This window comes from Pipistrellus kuhlii, unplaced genomic scaffold, assembly GCF_014108245.1.
Source record: "Pipistrellus kuhlii isolate mPipKuh1 unplaced genomic scaffold, mPipKuh1.p scaffold_m20_p_7, whole genome shotgun sequence".
Taxonomy (NCBI): Eukaryota; Metazoa; Chordata; class Mammalia; order Chiroptera; family Vespertilionidae; genus Pipistrellus; species Pipistrellus kuhlii.
In genome coordinates, this window is record NW_023425573.1 from 36,207,108 (window position 1) to 36,220,691 (window position 13,584).

Here is a 13,584-nt window from a genome sequence, read left to right on the forward strand (position 1 = left end):
TGCCTGTACTGCAGCATTTCCGAGTACCTATTTGTCTTTGTGCGAGGGAATGTCGAGCCCTCAGACTGCAGCATCCTTTCTCCTGGGCGTTTGTTCCTCATGAATTTCATCGTGGTTCCAAATCCCCGCCCGGATTTCAGCTACGGCTACTACAGGAGAGAGGACACCGCCACACCGCCGCCTTTGTGTTTGTGCAGCTCAGTAAAGGGAATAGATTTGAAAAACATCGCCCAAGCCATACGCCACAGACAAGATCTTACAGTTAGGATAATTTCAGTCTGTTTGGGGAGTGGTCTCCACGAATATCTCCTCCCACCCTACCTATGGGCTAAAGAGAAAGAACAGGATGCTTTAATGATGTATATTGGAAAGAAATGGCCTCCTGCATGCTGTCTCAGGTCTTCGGTTTAAGTCCGGCTTCCTGTTCCTTTACCCAGCGCCCGAACCTGGGGTCTGAGTATGGGAGTATGGTCTCCTCTTTTGTTTGGATGTTTTGGGAACCAGCTCCAGGTACCAGTGCCTCCCTGACCCCACAAGATGGGGAAACATTTCCAAAGAAAGGGCCTCCACAGCCCCTTGGCTCCTTCTTCCTCCCTTGTGTTTTTTAAAGGAGCTGCTTCACAAATATTTTTAAAGTACTCATCAAATTCGATTGTGGAAAGGGGAAATGGAACCATTACATAGTCAGTATTGGAGATTAGGCAGTTTTGTTCATTGTCCCACTTGCTAAAAACTAGAAACCCTTTACCTTCCGTCTCCAAGCTCGCTGGAGCTGGGGTCTGTAAGAGGACAGTGAACACAGCAGGCCTTTCCTTGCTTTCCCTGGCTGAGCTACAGGCTCGGGGAACCTAGCAGTGCAGAGGCCCCATTTCCCAAGGGTGTTCGCTGGGCTGAAGACGAAGGTGCCACAGGGCAGAGCCTCTTCTAGAGAAGCCTGACCAAAACATGGCAGGGTGAGAGGTTTGTATTGAAATATGTGGAACCTCATATCTTGGTAGCCTCTTCCCAACCAACCCCCCCCCCCCCAACAATAGCAAGCTTTCAAGTTTGAGGATTTAGGCAAAATACAGAAGCCCTGCCTGCAATAAGCTGAGGGTTTGCTCAGTGTGTGAGACACACTCAAATCTGTCCACGAATCCCCCTCTTTGGTCATTTCACACACATTTTGTTCGTACATCATTCCCTGACTGACTTAGAAGACATTTTCACATTTCATGAACAATCAAGTCAATACCTACAGTGAAGCGGCAACCGCTCTGAAATTTCATGGCCTGAAAAACATTAGGAGGGAATCCGAAACGTTTTGATAAATCAACAGCAGTCCCTTGACAACTTGGCTGGGACCTGGATATTTATTTCCGCTCCAAACATGTCTATGTGCCTGATATATACAAGCTATTGTTTTTGACAAAATCAAAACAAAATAAAACATGCATGACAACTCTTAGATAGCAGAGAAAATGCAATTCATCTAAATATCAACTAAAGCCAGTGCGGCTGTGGCTCGGGGGCTCCTTGTGAGGTGCCCACTCTAGATCCAGGGCCTGGTCCTCCACTGAAAATAAATCATGGGAAGGAGTGTTCAAGCTTTTAGGCTGTTGTGCATCTTGCTAGGAGTTGGGGGCGCTCATCCACAGAAGGAGAGGGCAAAGAAGCAGGGACGGTAAAAGGAGTTTAGGGGGCCCGCGGGGTCAATGAGGTTAAGACAGGATACCCCAGTACATGCGGAACAACTCCCTTCGGCATCCTGGAACCCCAGCCTCCACAAAGTAAGCCTCGCAAAGCCCAGAGCCTTTCAGACTCCATCGGGGAGGCCAGACATGGCCTCAGAAAGGGCTTGGTGTTTGGGTCCCTCATGGATTCGGAGGGGGGTGAGCTGCTTTGAGGGGCCCAGGATCTGAGGAAACTCCTTCCTTGCCTGCCCCGACTGATAGATGGAAGGAGGAGCTTTCGCTTCTCCTCACAGTGGCCCGTTACTGTCATTTAAGGAAGAAAGACACATGGACACCTTTTCCCACCTTGACAGGAAAGTCATGTTTACATTCGGAATGTAGGACGCCCCTCTCCCTTGCTCACTCCATTCTCCTGCCCCTGGACATCTCCCCCTCCTTTTAGTGCAGCCCAGCCTCCAAGCAGACTGGCAGCTCCTCATCAGAGCTCCCCTCTGGGGGTCCAGTTACAAAGCGCAGGGCTTTGGCCTAGGCGTGTGTGAGGGGTGAGAGAAGCAGGGGAAGTTTACCAGTCTTGGCCATGAGGTGCAGTTCTCCATGGAGCCCAGCCTCCCTTGTCCCATTCACGGGAAGGGAAGGGAATATCCAGTCCATGCCTCGGAGCTGGAGGGGCCAATCCAGCCTGAACTCCCAGGTGTCTCTGAGTTTGTGGGGCCACACTCCTGCCCCCTTCCTCCCCAAGTCTGGAGATCTAGGGCACTCTTGTCCTCCCAAACCATCCAGGGCAGAGAGGAGGGAGTGGTGGTGGCGGCACCCTTTCCTTTCCCCAAAATCAAGATTCCTGGCTCTCCCACAAGGGACTTTGGCTGCAAAGAGACACCGTTATGCCCACAGCCCTTTCCACTCTGCCCCGCAGGCCTTCCTAAAGTCCATCGCCAGCTAAACGTAGAAGGAATTAGGGAGGAGGGAGAAGGGAGAATAGCTACGTGAAAGCAGAAATCCGAGTAAAAGGGAGACGGAGTGAGCCCAGGTTTGACCGCTGCAGTCAAAAGCTAAGACAGGTGCGCCCAGCCCCCCACTGGGGAAGCCTCAAGGCCAAGGTTGTGCTGCAACTTCCACAGCCCCTCCGGGAAAGGGGAGAGCCTGGAGGTCTCCAAATCTGACCAGGTCTCCAAATCTCCTGCTGGCTTTCAGGGCTGCAGACAGCGGAGCGGGAGAGTACCCAGGACCAGCTGAGAAGGAGCAGAAGGAAAAGCCCCCGCCTCAGCTCTTCCTCCGCGGCGCCAGGCTTCAGCTCAGAAAGGAAGGCCCGGCCATGGCCAGGCCCCAGGCTAGTACAGCGCCAGCGCCTGCTCCCGAAGCACCACGCGCTTCTTCTTCATGCGACGGTTCTGGAACCAGATTTTAACCTGCTGGTCGCTGAGGTTCAGCCTGTTGGACAACTCCTTGCGCTTCTGCCGGTTGATGAATTCGTTCAGGAGGAATTCGTTCTCCAGCTCCGCGATCTGCTGCTTGGTGTAGGGTTTCCGCTTCTTGCGGGCCCTCCCGGGGGCCGCCCCCCACGGCAGGCCTGCAACACAGCCCGAACCCTAGTCAGCCCAGCCTGCCCCCTGCAGCCTGCCCGCCCCCGGAGGCTCCCTCCCCCTGCGCACGCTCCCCTGCTGCACCCCACCTCCCCATTCCTGCCCGTCCTGGCCCGGGGAGGACGGCCGACCGGCCAATGTTTACCGTCGGGCAGCGAAGGTCGCAGGCAAGATGCGACGCCCGCTGCCTGCACTGTCATGTTCAAGTTGAGCGGGCCCTTGGTGTCGTCCTTGAAGCCGGCGGCGCAGGGGGTCCCCTCAAGCAGGGCCGCGGAGCCGGGCGCCGCACGGCCCACCCCCGTGTAGTCGTACTTGGCCGATTTGAGACCCGCGGCCGCGGGAGGCAGGCCGGGCTCGGGGGCAAAGGGCGGCCGCATTCGGCCGCGCTCCTCCGGCCCGGCGACCGCGTCGGGCGTATAGAACTTGGCCTGCTCTTCGGGCCGGTCCTTGGCGCCCAGGGGCTGCAGGCCCAGCGGCCCGGAGCCGGCCAGGTAGGGCTGCGAGAAGCCGCCGAAGGCCGTGGCCCCAGCGGGCTGCGCGGGGGCGCAGGAGGCGGGCGCGGTGGCCCAGGGCAGCGCGCCGCGCGGGTAGGAGATGGGGGGCAGCGCGGCCAGCTGGCCTCCATTCGGCCGCAGGCTGGAGAAGTAGAAGGAGTCCGGGGACTGCAGGTTCAGGAGCGAGCCCACATAGCCCGCTCTGTAGAGACTGCTGCGCTCGCACATCTCCAACAAAGGGCCTGGGCTGCGCTCGCAGCAGTATTTAGTTACAACCGGGAATAAGAGGACAAGGCTCCGACGATTGGACGAAACTTTGCCTGCAGGTTCTTCAAAGCCGGTCATTTCAGCACCGCCTACATCCCCCGACCCGGGTTCCCCCCCTTCGGGGTATTGTGATAACACCCGCAATATTTGATGGCGAAGGACCAGGCTGCCAGGCAGAGCCCAGGCACACTGAGGGGAGGGGAAGCCTGCGGGAGTTCCCAGGCCCAAGTGTAAGGAGCTGGGGGCATTGGGGAGCAGAGGGTGCTTTGCCCGAGTGTCCCTTGGGACCCTTCTTGGTCTTGATTGGCTTTGCGCTCCCGTCTCCTCCGCTTACCTGGGCCAGGCTTTGCTTCTCCCAGCTTTAAGCTGCAGCTGAGGCCTTTTCCAGCACCCGGCGACTCCCGGCTTGTCTCAGAAGATCCCGTGGTCCCTGTGCGGCCACCAGCTCTATCCCTGGGCCTAAGCAATGCTCCTCCCAACCCGTTCCTCCCCATCCGGTCTCCCTGGAGAGAACTCTTCACCGGGGACCTGGCAGTGAAGACCTTGCTCGAGGTCTGGGTCCAGGCTGCGGGCACCGTCCCAGAGTTTTGAGGATGGAGGAGAAGGGCATCACAAACTCTCCCAACTCTGGCGCCCCGGGAAGGAGGCTTCGCACCAATCCTGGGTGCTTCTTCATGGCCAAGCCCTCTGCATCGGAGGAGGCCCTGGCGGGGCAGCTCGATTGGCCAAGGCTACATTCCTTTTTTACCGCAAGGAGTCACCTTGGCGACTGCATCCTGCCAAGCAGAAGTCCAAGGTGTTTATCCCCTCTGCGGCGGCCCCCAGCCGGGTCAGGACGGAGAGAAGAGCCAGAACCGCCGGCCAGGCGTGGCGGGGCCCGCGGAGGGAGAGGGCGAGCAGCCTTCCTCCGCTCGGCGCCTCCGGGGGCCTGGGAGGCCGGCGGGTTCCGGGGACCCGCCAGCACGGAGGTGGGCGGGGCAGCCTCCTGTGCCCGGAGCCCTGGGTGCAGCCTGGCCAGAGGGCTGGGGGTCCTCCTCTCCTGCCCCCGGTCCTAGCACCCCCAGCGGCCCCTGCCCGGAGCCCGGCCCGGCCTGCAGCCGCCTCGCGGTCCCCGAGCCAAGCTGGAATTGGTTAGCCCGCCAGCCCGGCCCCGGACCACACAGGCGCCGCCGGAGGGCACGCTGACCACCGCGCTGCGACTTTATTGTGTGAGTTATGGCGACCAATTGGGCGGCTCTGGGGAACGCAACCGGCCTCTTCCTCCCGCTCCAGGGCGGGGGGTGGGGGTGGGGGTGGGGGTGGGCGAGTCGGGGGCTCCTCAGACTGTCGGTTGGTTTCCTTAGGCGCTCAGACACTGAAACGCGCTCCCATCTCTGTCCTTCCAGGGGGGAGGGGGAGGACACAGGCTGCAACCTCAGTTCCTTGGGACTTAGGGGGCCCAGGCTCTCATTTTTTGAGGAGCTACAGCCTCCCCAGGCTCAAAAGCTCCCGCTCCAGGGGGTTCCTACGGACTCCTCTCCTCCCATACCAGTGAGCAAGGATCCCCGTATTTCCAAGTGTACCCCAACACTTAGCAGCCTCACAGCTGCGGTTTGCGCGCCCCCCTTGCCCCAACTAAAGATAGAAAAGAACTAAGTGAGACACAGAAAAAAAAAAAAAAACATTAAAAAAAAAAACACCCAGAACAACTAGATTATTTTTTTCTCCTTGGCTCAGCCGCCCCGCCCCATCTCCTGAGTTTATGATTTCCGAGGGCCGGCAGGCTAAGCTGTGTGCTCGGAGCTGGGAGCTGGGTACCGGGAGGAGGGCGGCGCGCGGGGAGGAGGCAGGAGGCTGGGGTGAGCTGGAGAATGGGGAAGGAAATTTGGCCTTGGAGTGAAACGGCGAGCTCTGCCAATGCCACCAACTGCCCAGGAGATGGCGAGCGAGCTCCACGACTGGAGAGGCGCCGCCGCTCGGTCAAGATCAACAGTGAAGGGCGGCGCAGGCGGCCGGCGCCTCCAGCCGGTGCAGCCACCGCGCACCGCCCTCCCGGCGCGGCCCGGCGGCCGGAGCGCCGGGGGCCTGGGCGGCGGGGCGGGCCGCGACCGCGGAGCCAGAGCCACTCCGCCGGCTGCCGACCGGGGAAGCGTCGCGGCCGCCCCTTTGTCTGGCGGTGCGTCCCGGCTCCAAAGCCTCCTTCGCCTCTCGAACCCGGCGCAGACACGCGGGCCTCCATTCTCCCTGCACCCATGGAGCCGAAACCCGCCGGCCTCGGAGGCGCTCTCCGCGGGGCCTCCGTCTGCACCCCAAGGCGAGGCCTCTCCCCGAGCTCCCCGCGCTTCCCAGCCTCCTTTCCAGCCCTGAGCCCACCGGCCGGCTCCTCTCCTCCCTCCTCCCTCCGGAATATAAAAGGAATTCATATAAATAACCCAGTCTTCATCTGTTATTGATTTAGCCGTCAATTCAAATTCCGCCGGGAGAGCGTTTAAGCGCAGTTTTAATCTCCAGCAAACCTCTCATTTCTCTTAGGCGGAGGGAAACGGACGGGGAAACTACGGAGGAAAGGAAAACCTCAAAGCAACCCCCCCCCCCCCTTTCACTTATAGGAAACCTGAGAAATGGACCCAGGAAATGGAGGACGGGCCCCTGAAGCTGGAAGTTACAGACAGGAAGGTGAGGAAAACGATGATGGAGAAGGGAAAACAGGCCCGTTTCGGATGAAAACACATCTTATGAGAAAAACAGAAAATGTTGGTAATTCTTCCCCAAGTGGAAGGTCCGGCATGGTGTGGCCCATTTTCAGGGATTCTTTCTTCTCCAGAGACTGAATCCTGGTCTCTTCTCCTCCTCCTCTTCTTCCACCTCCTCCTCCCTCAGTGTGTGTGTGTGTGTGTGTGTGTGTGTGTGTGTGTGTGAGAGAGAGAGAGAGAGAGAGAGAGAGAGAGAGAGAGAGAGAGAGAGAGACTCATGATTAAAACCAAGTTGGCCACCCCACAATCAGTTGCAAGATATGAGAGAAACCAAGCCGTGCCAGAGAAAACGAAAGTAGCTAAGAACCTCGGATCTCTGCGCTTTCTCTGGCAGATGCCTAAAGGAGCCCTCCCACCAGAGGAGTTTACATACTGTGTGAGGTTTTAAACATCTGTATCGAGCTTACATTCCAAAAAGTTAGCAACCACTAAACTGATCGTGCCTGGGTGTTAACAATGATGAGGCACCCCATTCCTGAAGGGCCATTTCCCTGAGAGGCAAAAAGTCGGTTCTGAGTGCCTAAGCTTTGCGTCCAGAGGCTTAGGGTGTATAATTATGGTTCCAGTCTTCAACTGCTACGTGCAGGCAAGCCGAGAGTAGGCGATAAGGCAAAAGCTGAGATGTTTTTTTCAATTGCCAAATATGGGTATGTCTAATTTCAAGACCTTCCTCGAGGAGAGATAGATATTTATAACAACCTTTCTAAGAAGAAAACCTCCAAGTGAGCGTGTTTTCCTGTGCCCACATTTTTCAATCAAAATACCTATTGATTTTTAAAAATAAAACTGGATAAATTGATAATGTTCAAAGAGAAGTAAAATTTTATTGGAGATGTTTTTGAGGTGGTCTGGTAAAAAAAATTTATCATTTTAGACACCACAAGTTATATCCTCATTTAAAGTCATCACTATTTATATTAAAGCCATGGGGAAGGGGGGGAGGAGTGGCAGACTGGAGAGGAGGGGGTTTCCAGAAATGGCGTTGAGTTTTCATCACCCATAGGAAACATCATAGTGATTTGGATAACAAAATTTTATAATAAATAAGAATAGTTTCTAGAGGCAACATAAGCTTGGAAAAGAAAACAAATGTATAAAGACTCAGAGGAAATAAGAGAGTTCTGTTTATTTGCATCTCCCTAGGAGTAAAAAGTGATATTTAAATGCCTGAAGGACTGCTCCTGTATCCCAGCTCACAGACATTTCATCTACAAAAATAATCTCTCAGTCACATAAATATGCAGCACTTTAAAAGCAGTTATCACTTTCAGAAACATCTTCTTTTTCTTCTTCTTGAACCTTAAAGCTCCACAATTTTTGCATTTGTTAGATGTTATATAGCTCTGAGAGAGGCCCAATACATTTGTTCAGGTAGTCAAATTCTTCAATGGGTTCTGGTAAAAGTTTCCACTCTTGGTCATATTCATTCAGCCTTTCTTCTGAGGATGCAGGCGATGGCCTCAATTCTAGTCCCACAGACTGGGAGCCAAGGAAAGGGTTGCATTTTGATACCTCTGACAATTGCAGCCATTGAAATATTTGCATCAAGAGCTGGGGTAATAAAGGTATCCACAAGGACACATTATTTTCAAATCAAAGATTATAAAAGCACATGTCTACAAGGTGTATTAAACACATACAACTACAACAGCAAGTGAAAGACCCAAAGTCGAATAGATTGTCTTCATCACAATACAAACACTATTTAATAAGGTAGCTGCTTTTAAAGCCATCACAGTGCCTCCAGCCTCCTGTTTTTAGACACTTCCAGTGACCCTGGAACACTGCCGGCCCAGAGCTGTTTTCACTTGCTTCAGGGCAATTGCTGAGAGGTAATTATTCAATTACCCAGTCACAGGATATGAATGACTGCAAACGTTTTGCCCTAATGGATTATGAAGATATTCAGTGCTGGAAATAGGCATTTAAAGTGATTAAAAAAAAATAAATCCCTAACATCAGAATGGCACTTTTGAAATTCATTGGGGGTGAGGGGAGGGTATTAAAAAATACTTCAAGTCCTTTATACTGGCCTGGAGGGAGAAACAGAACATCAAAAAGTCATAAAAAAATAAACCTAGAAAAGAACAAAATCAATAATAAACAAGTAAGAAACAGAAACAGAACTACAAAGTCAGGTGGGATAGCAAAAAGTTTTAGAGCAAGATAAGGGGAGAGAGAAAAAAACAATTCACAAAATGTGCCATTATTGGCAGGGGGTGGAGGGAATTAAATACATATTCAAGTCTTTCCAAAGGTCTTTTGGAGACAGCGGAAAGCATTTAAACGCTCTGTGGCCAATCCGGCCCATATCAGGAAACAGTGTCTTTGAGCTTGGAGACGATTTTCTTGTCTTTCACTCTCCGGTTCTGAAACCAAATGGTCACTTGTCTTTCGGATAGGTTCGTAGCAGCCGAGATCCGCCGCCTCTTGTCCTTGTTAATGAACTTGTTAATGGCATACTCGTTCTCCAGTTCTTTGAGCTGCAGTTTGGTGTAGGGCACCCTCTTCTTCCTCCCACGACGGTAGACACACATGTCTGGCTGATTTAGAGCCACATCCCCTGGTATAAAAACAAAACAGCACGGGAATCATTAAACCAGAATATCTGCAGAACCTAGTTGGGGACTGTGTGTGTGTGTGTGTGTGTGTTTGTGTGTGTGTGTAGGGGCAGCAGTGACTAAAGAAAGCCAGGCTGTTTACATTTTATCATTATTTACTCAGACATTATTTGCATGTTATTAAAGAAGGATTATTTACACTTCAAAGTGAAGGTCTACTTGATGGATCATCATGATTTCTCAAACCGGCATCTTAACAAGCCTGCGACTCTTTTTTATGGCGTAGTTATTGGGGATGTTCATAAGGACAGTTTCAGCAAACACCGGTTGTGCACATACAAACCATACAAAGACTTAAAAAAAAAAAAAAAAAAAAAAAAAGACAGGCAGGCTATTTGTCCAGGCTTCGATTTCTGGTGTACCTGTGTTTGAAACTGGTGAGCTTTAGTGGTTACTCTGGGGCATTCATGTCCTTGAAAAGTAGGGCCCAACTTTGGCTGTGACACCTCTTTGGGGAAGGGGAACCTCGGCCCGACTGAGCAAAGGGCACGCAAAGACGTTTGACTTTAGGAGAGAAAAAGGCCTGTATCCGTTACATAAAATGAAAAGGGCTGTGAGAACGCTTAAATCCAAGGAGGAATCTACAGATTTCACACTAACTGGGTTAACCCTGGTTGGGCAAGGACAGGAGCCCACTCCCAAGCAGGAGCATAAGACTCCAAGTCCTTTCTTTTCCTTCCCCCCTGTCCTCCCTTCACATCCCCCTCTCCCCACCCATGTCCTTACCTGGAAAGGATGATTTCCAAAAGTGGGAGCCCTGCGGCTGGTCCTTGGCGCAGTACACCTGGCTGTTCCACCCGTTGGCCAGCGTCCAGGACTGGTAGCCCTCCATGGAGATGTACGCCTCGTGCCGAGGCTCCCCGGAGCCGAAGGTGGACACCATGTCGATGTAGCCGGGCACGTGCTGGTAGGGGCTGGTGTAGCCCTGGTAGAAGGACACCTCCTTGGCCCGCGCCGGCACCTCGTTGGCCGGGACGCTGCCGCTCGCCAGGCCCGACACGTCCATGTACTTCTCCACCGGGAACCCCCCCAGCGAGGAGTGCGGCGACGACTTGAGGGCGTTCTGCTGCAAGCCCATGCCGTGCGACATGCGGCAGCTGTAGTAGCCGTTGCCGAAGTGGTAGCCGTAGCCCAGCGCCGGGGCGCCCGGGGGCGCTGCGGCGGCCGCCCCGGGCGCGGGGCACTCCTTGGCCGCGGGGGCCTCCGGGCGCGCCGAGACCGCGGCCGAGGACGAGGACGACGAGGCGGAGCCCGCGCGCTCCGAGGCCCCGGGGTAGGCGAAGCCGGACGCCGCTGCCGCCGCCGCAGCCGCCGCCGCCGCCGCCGCCGCCGCGCGCCCCGAGTGCGTCCCCGCGAACACCGGCGCCGAGAGGAAGCCGCGGCACTGGCCCGGCGCCGCCGCCACGGAGGAGGAGGAGGAGGAGGAGGAGGCCGAGGCCGCGCCGGCGGCCCCGCCGTCCGCCCGCAGCCCGTCCATGTCCCAGCTCCCGGCGCGGCTCATGGCCCGGCCCGGCCCGGCCCCGGCCCCGGCCCCGGCCCCGCGCAGGACACCATGGCGCAGCGCGCCTCCGCCCTCCTCTCCTTTCTCTCTCGCTCTCGCGCTCCCGCCCTCTTCCTCTCTCTCGCCCTCTCTCCCACTGCAAGCCGCCCGCCTCCCTCCCGCCCGCCTGCCCGCCCTCCAACAGGTTAGCTCATCGCGGGACGTTTATAAAAACGAAGTTCAGGTTGGGAGGGGGCCCGGGACGGCCGGGGGGCCGCCTCCCTCCCCGAGGGCTCCGGCTCGGGGCCGCGCCATTGGCTGCGCGGGGCCACGTGAGGGTGGGGGCGCGGGAGAGCCTGGCTCCGGGCCCGCGCCCCTCTGGACCCACCCACCCCGGCCCCCACCCCTCCGCAGCCCCCGGAGCAGCCCACCTCTCCTTCCCGCCCTCCCGGGGACCCTGGCGTTTGCGCCGCAGCCGCCCCCACGGGCTGATTGCGCGACCAACCACCCGAGGCCCTGTTTGCTTGCGACTGAGGCGGGCTCTGAGGCCTGCGCCTCGTCTCCGCTGAGGCTGCCTTTGCCACCTCTCCTTGGCTCCCGAGCTGCTCAACTAAATGAAGGGGAACGACAGAGATGGGCAGGATGATGGGAAAACAAACCGGTTTTTCATCCCGTTGCTTAATGACTCAAACTAGACCCTACACCGGAGAGAGCTAATTTTCACAACCTTGCAAGGGGGGTGGGGGTGGGCAAAGGCATTTCGCGCATATTATCTCAGGGGATCCTCCGAATTAAGACAGATTGGAGTAGAGACCCTACTTATACTCGTTGTCTGCCTGGATATGCTCACAAAGCGCCCATGGGGCCAAACGCGGAGACTTACGATCTGCCCCAGCGAGAAAAGTCCGTGCCTGGTCCCCTGGTCCACGCTTTTCGCCTCTACCCTTGGGCCAGCCGGGAGTCACCTCCTGGGCTGGACTCCCCAGGCCTGGCGCAGCCTCCCCACTGCCTTTCATTGAGGGCTCCGTGCGAACGCCACTTCACCGCGGGCGCAGGAGTCAAGCGCCCCGCCTGCAGCCACCCCCCACCCGCCGCCCCCGCCGGCCCGTCACTCACACCAATTAATTGAAAACTTCACTTTCCCAGGAACCTTTGTTTCACTTTCTTTTCCAAGCTGCCAACTGCAGAGACCTAAGAGGGGCAAATTAAGCAGGCGGGCGTGTTCCCCTCCCCCGCGCCCCCCAAGCAAAGTTGGGGCTGGTGATAGAAGCAGCCCAGAGCAACTGGTTCTGGCTTCGAGGGGTTAGAGTGGGCTGCCCGCAGCCCTGGGAGTGTGCCAGGAATCACAGCCCTGACCCCTCCTCATCTCTTTGTGCCAGTCCTCAGCCACTGAGCACCCTACACCATCTCAATCATTAAAAGTGAGTCTTTCGGGGACTCTAGGGTTCTACTTTAGGACCGACATCCGAATAGCTGAGGATTCTGGGACGGGTGTGGGAGCCCTCCAAACGAGTCCATTTGAGTTCTTACTGTCAACTCCGCAGGCCAGCCCATCTCCAAGAAAATCACTCCCCTGAGCCTGTGATTGGTGAAGCCGGCTTGTCACCTAGACCCGCTGTTCCTGGACCCAAGACAGAACCTGGATGGGGCAGGATGTAAGAGCCGGGCCTTTTACTGGGGCAGAGTCAGAGAGCCCTCCTGGGCCTGGCCTGGCACTGCAGGGTGGGCTGCTGGTGTTGAGAGTGTTGACACGCAAAACCCAGTAACCATAAAAGGCTCAAATAAAGGGGAAAGTTATGAGAGGGTGCTGGAAAGGAAAAGCGGGAGAATTTGACCTTTTTGAAGTCCCTGACATGTTCTTGATCAAATTGAGACTGAAGGAGTCTAAGGACTTGCAGAAAATCCTAGGGAATAGGAATTTGCTGATGAAAACAATTTTGAGAGGATGCAAAAGCTAACAATGGAAGCTGCAAAGGCGTTAAAGAAAATGCCAGTCAGGGTTAGGCGATAGTGACTGACTTTTTAGAAGTATATGGCTAGGTTCTCTTTACCCAACAAACCAATCATGAGATGCTACTCTGAAACGCTCTCGCTTTCCCTTTGTCTCCCTTTCTTTTTTCCTCACAGAGAGAAGACAAAGGTACTCAGGATTTTTTTCTGTGACCTCAAAAAAAATTTTGTTGAAATATTTCTAAGACATAATTGGAACCAATGAACTTTCAGTCTCTTAAAACCAAAAAGCCTGTGATTTTGTACTCCGGGACATCTGTGTGATTTTCTATCTGATAAATACCCCTTAAAACTAGTTATATGCTAAAGAATGAAGAAAGTGATATTACAATAGGAAGCAAGGACTTGTCAAGGTTTGCTGTTTCAGACAACACTTCACTTCTGGCTGAATTACCTAGGCAGCAAGCTAAGCCCTGCAGGACTGGAAGGAAAGTCTGAATGGATGCCCTGGTTGAAAGACATTTCTCAATGGTGGCCCTGCCTTCCGTTGCCCTCTGGGTCTCCCACAGGACTTGGGGTTTCTCTGACTAATCTTGAGAGTATTCAGAGACCAGGAAAACTGAACACTAAAGAACATCGCCTCTTGCTATCCTGCTACCGACCTTGCCTCCACTGTAGCCTTACATCCTAGGAGAGGGAATTCCCCATAGAGAAGTGTCTCTGCCTGGACCCTATAAGGGCCCCTACACCCAGCACCCGGGTCAGCTGCTGCTGCTGGATTATAGGG

General features: G+C 55.1%; 2 protein-coding genes across 2 annotated transcripts; both read right to left on the reverse strand.

Annotated features, from left to right (window-relative positions):
* Positions 1-1,333: 1,333 nt before the first annotated feature.
* HOXD12 (homeobox D12) lies at positions 1,334-4,850 on the reverse strand. Its single transcript, XM_036422126.2, has 2 exons — positions 3,399-4,850; positions 1,334-3,240 (listed from the first exon to the last, which is right to left on the reverse strand). The coding sequence occupies exons 1-2, from the start codon at positions 4,090-4,092 to the stop codon at positions 3,002-3,004; spliced, it is 933 nt and encodes a 310-aa protein (XP_036278019.1). The 5' UTR covers positions 4,093-4,850; the 3' UTR covers positions 1,334-3,001.
* Positions 4,851-7,545: 2,695 nt separating this feature from the next.
* On the reverse strand, positions 7,546-11,184 carry HOXD13 (homeobox D13). Its single transcript, XM_036421978.2, has 2 exons — positions 10,094-11,184; positions 7,546-9,309 (listed from the first exon to the last, which is right to left on the reverse strand). Exons 1-2 carry the CDS (start codon positions 10,866-10,868, stop codon positions 9,059-9,061), a joined length of 1,026 nt encoding a protein of 341 aa, XP_036277871.1. The 5' UTR covers positions 10,869-11,184; the 3' UTR covers positions 7,546-9,058.
* Between the last annotated feature and the right edge of the window lie 2,400 nt (positions 11,185-13,584).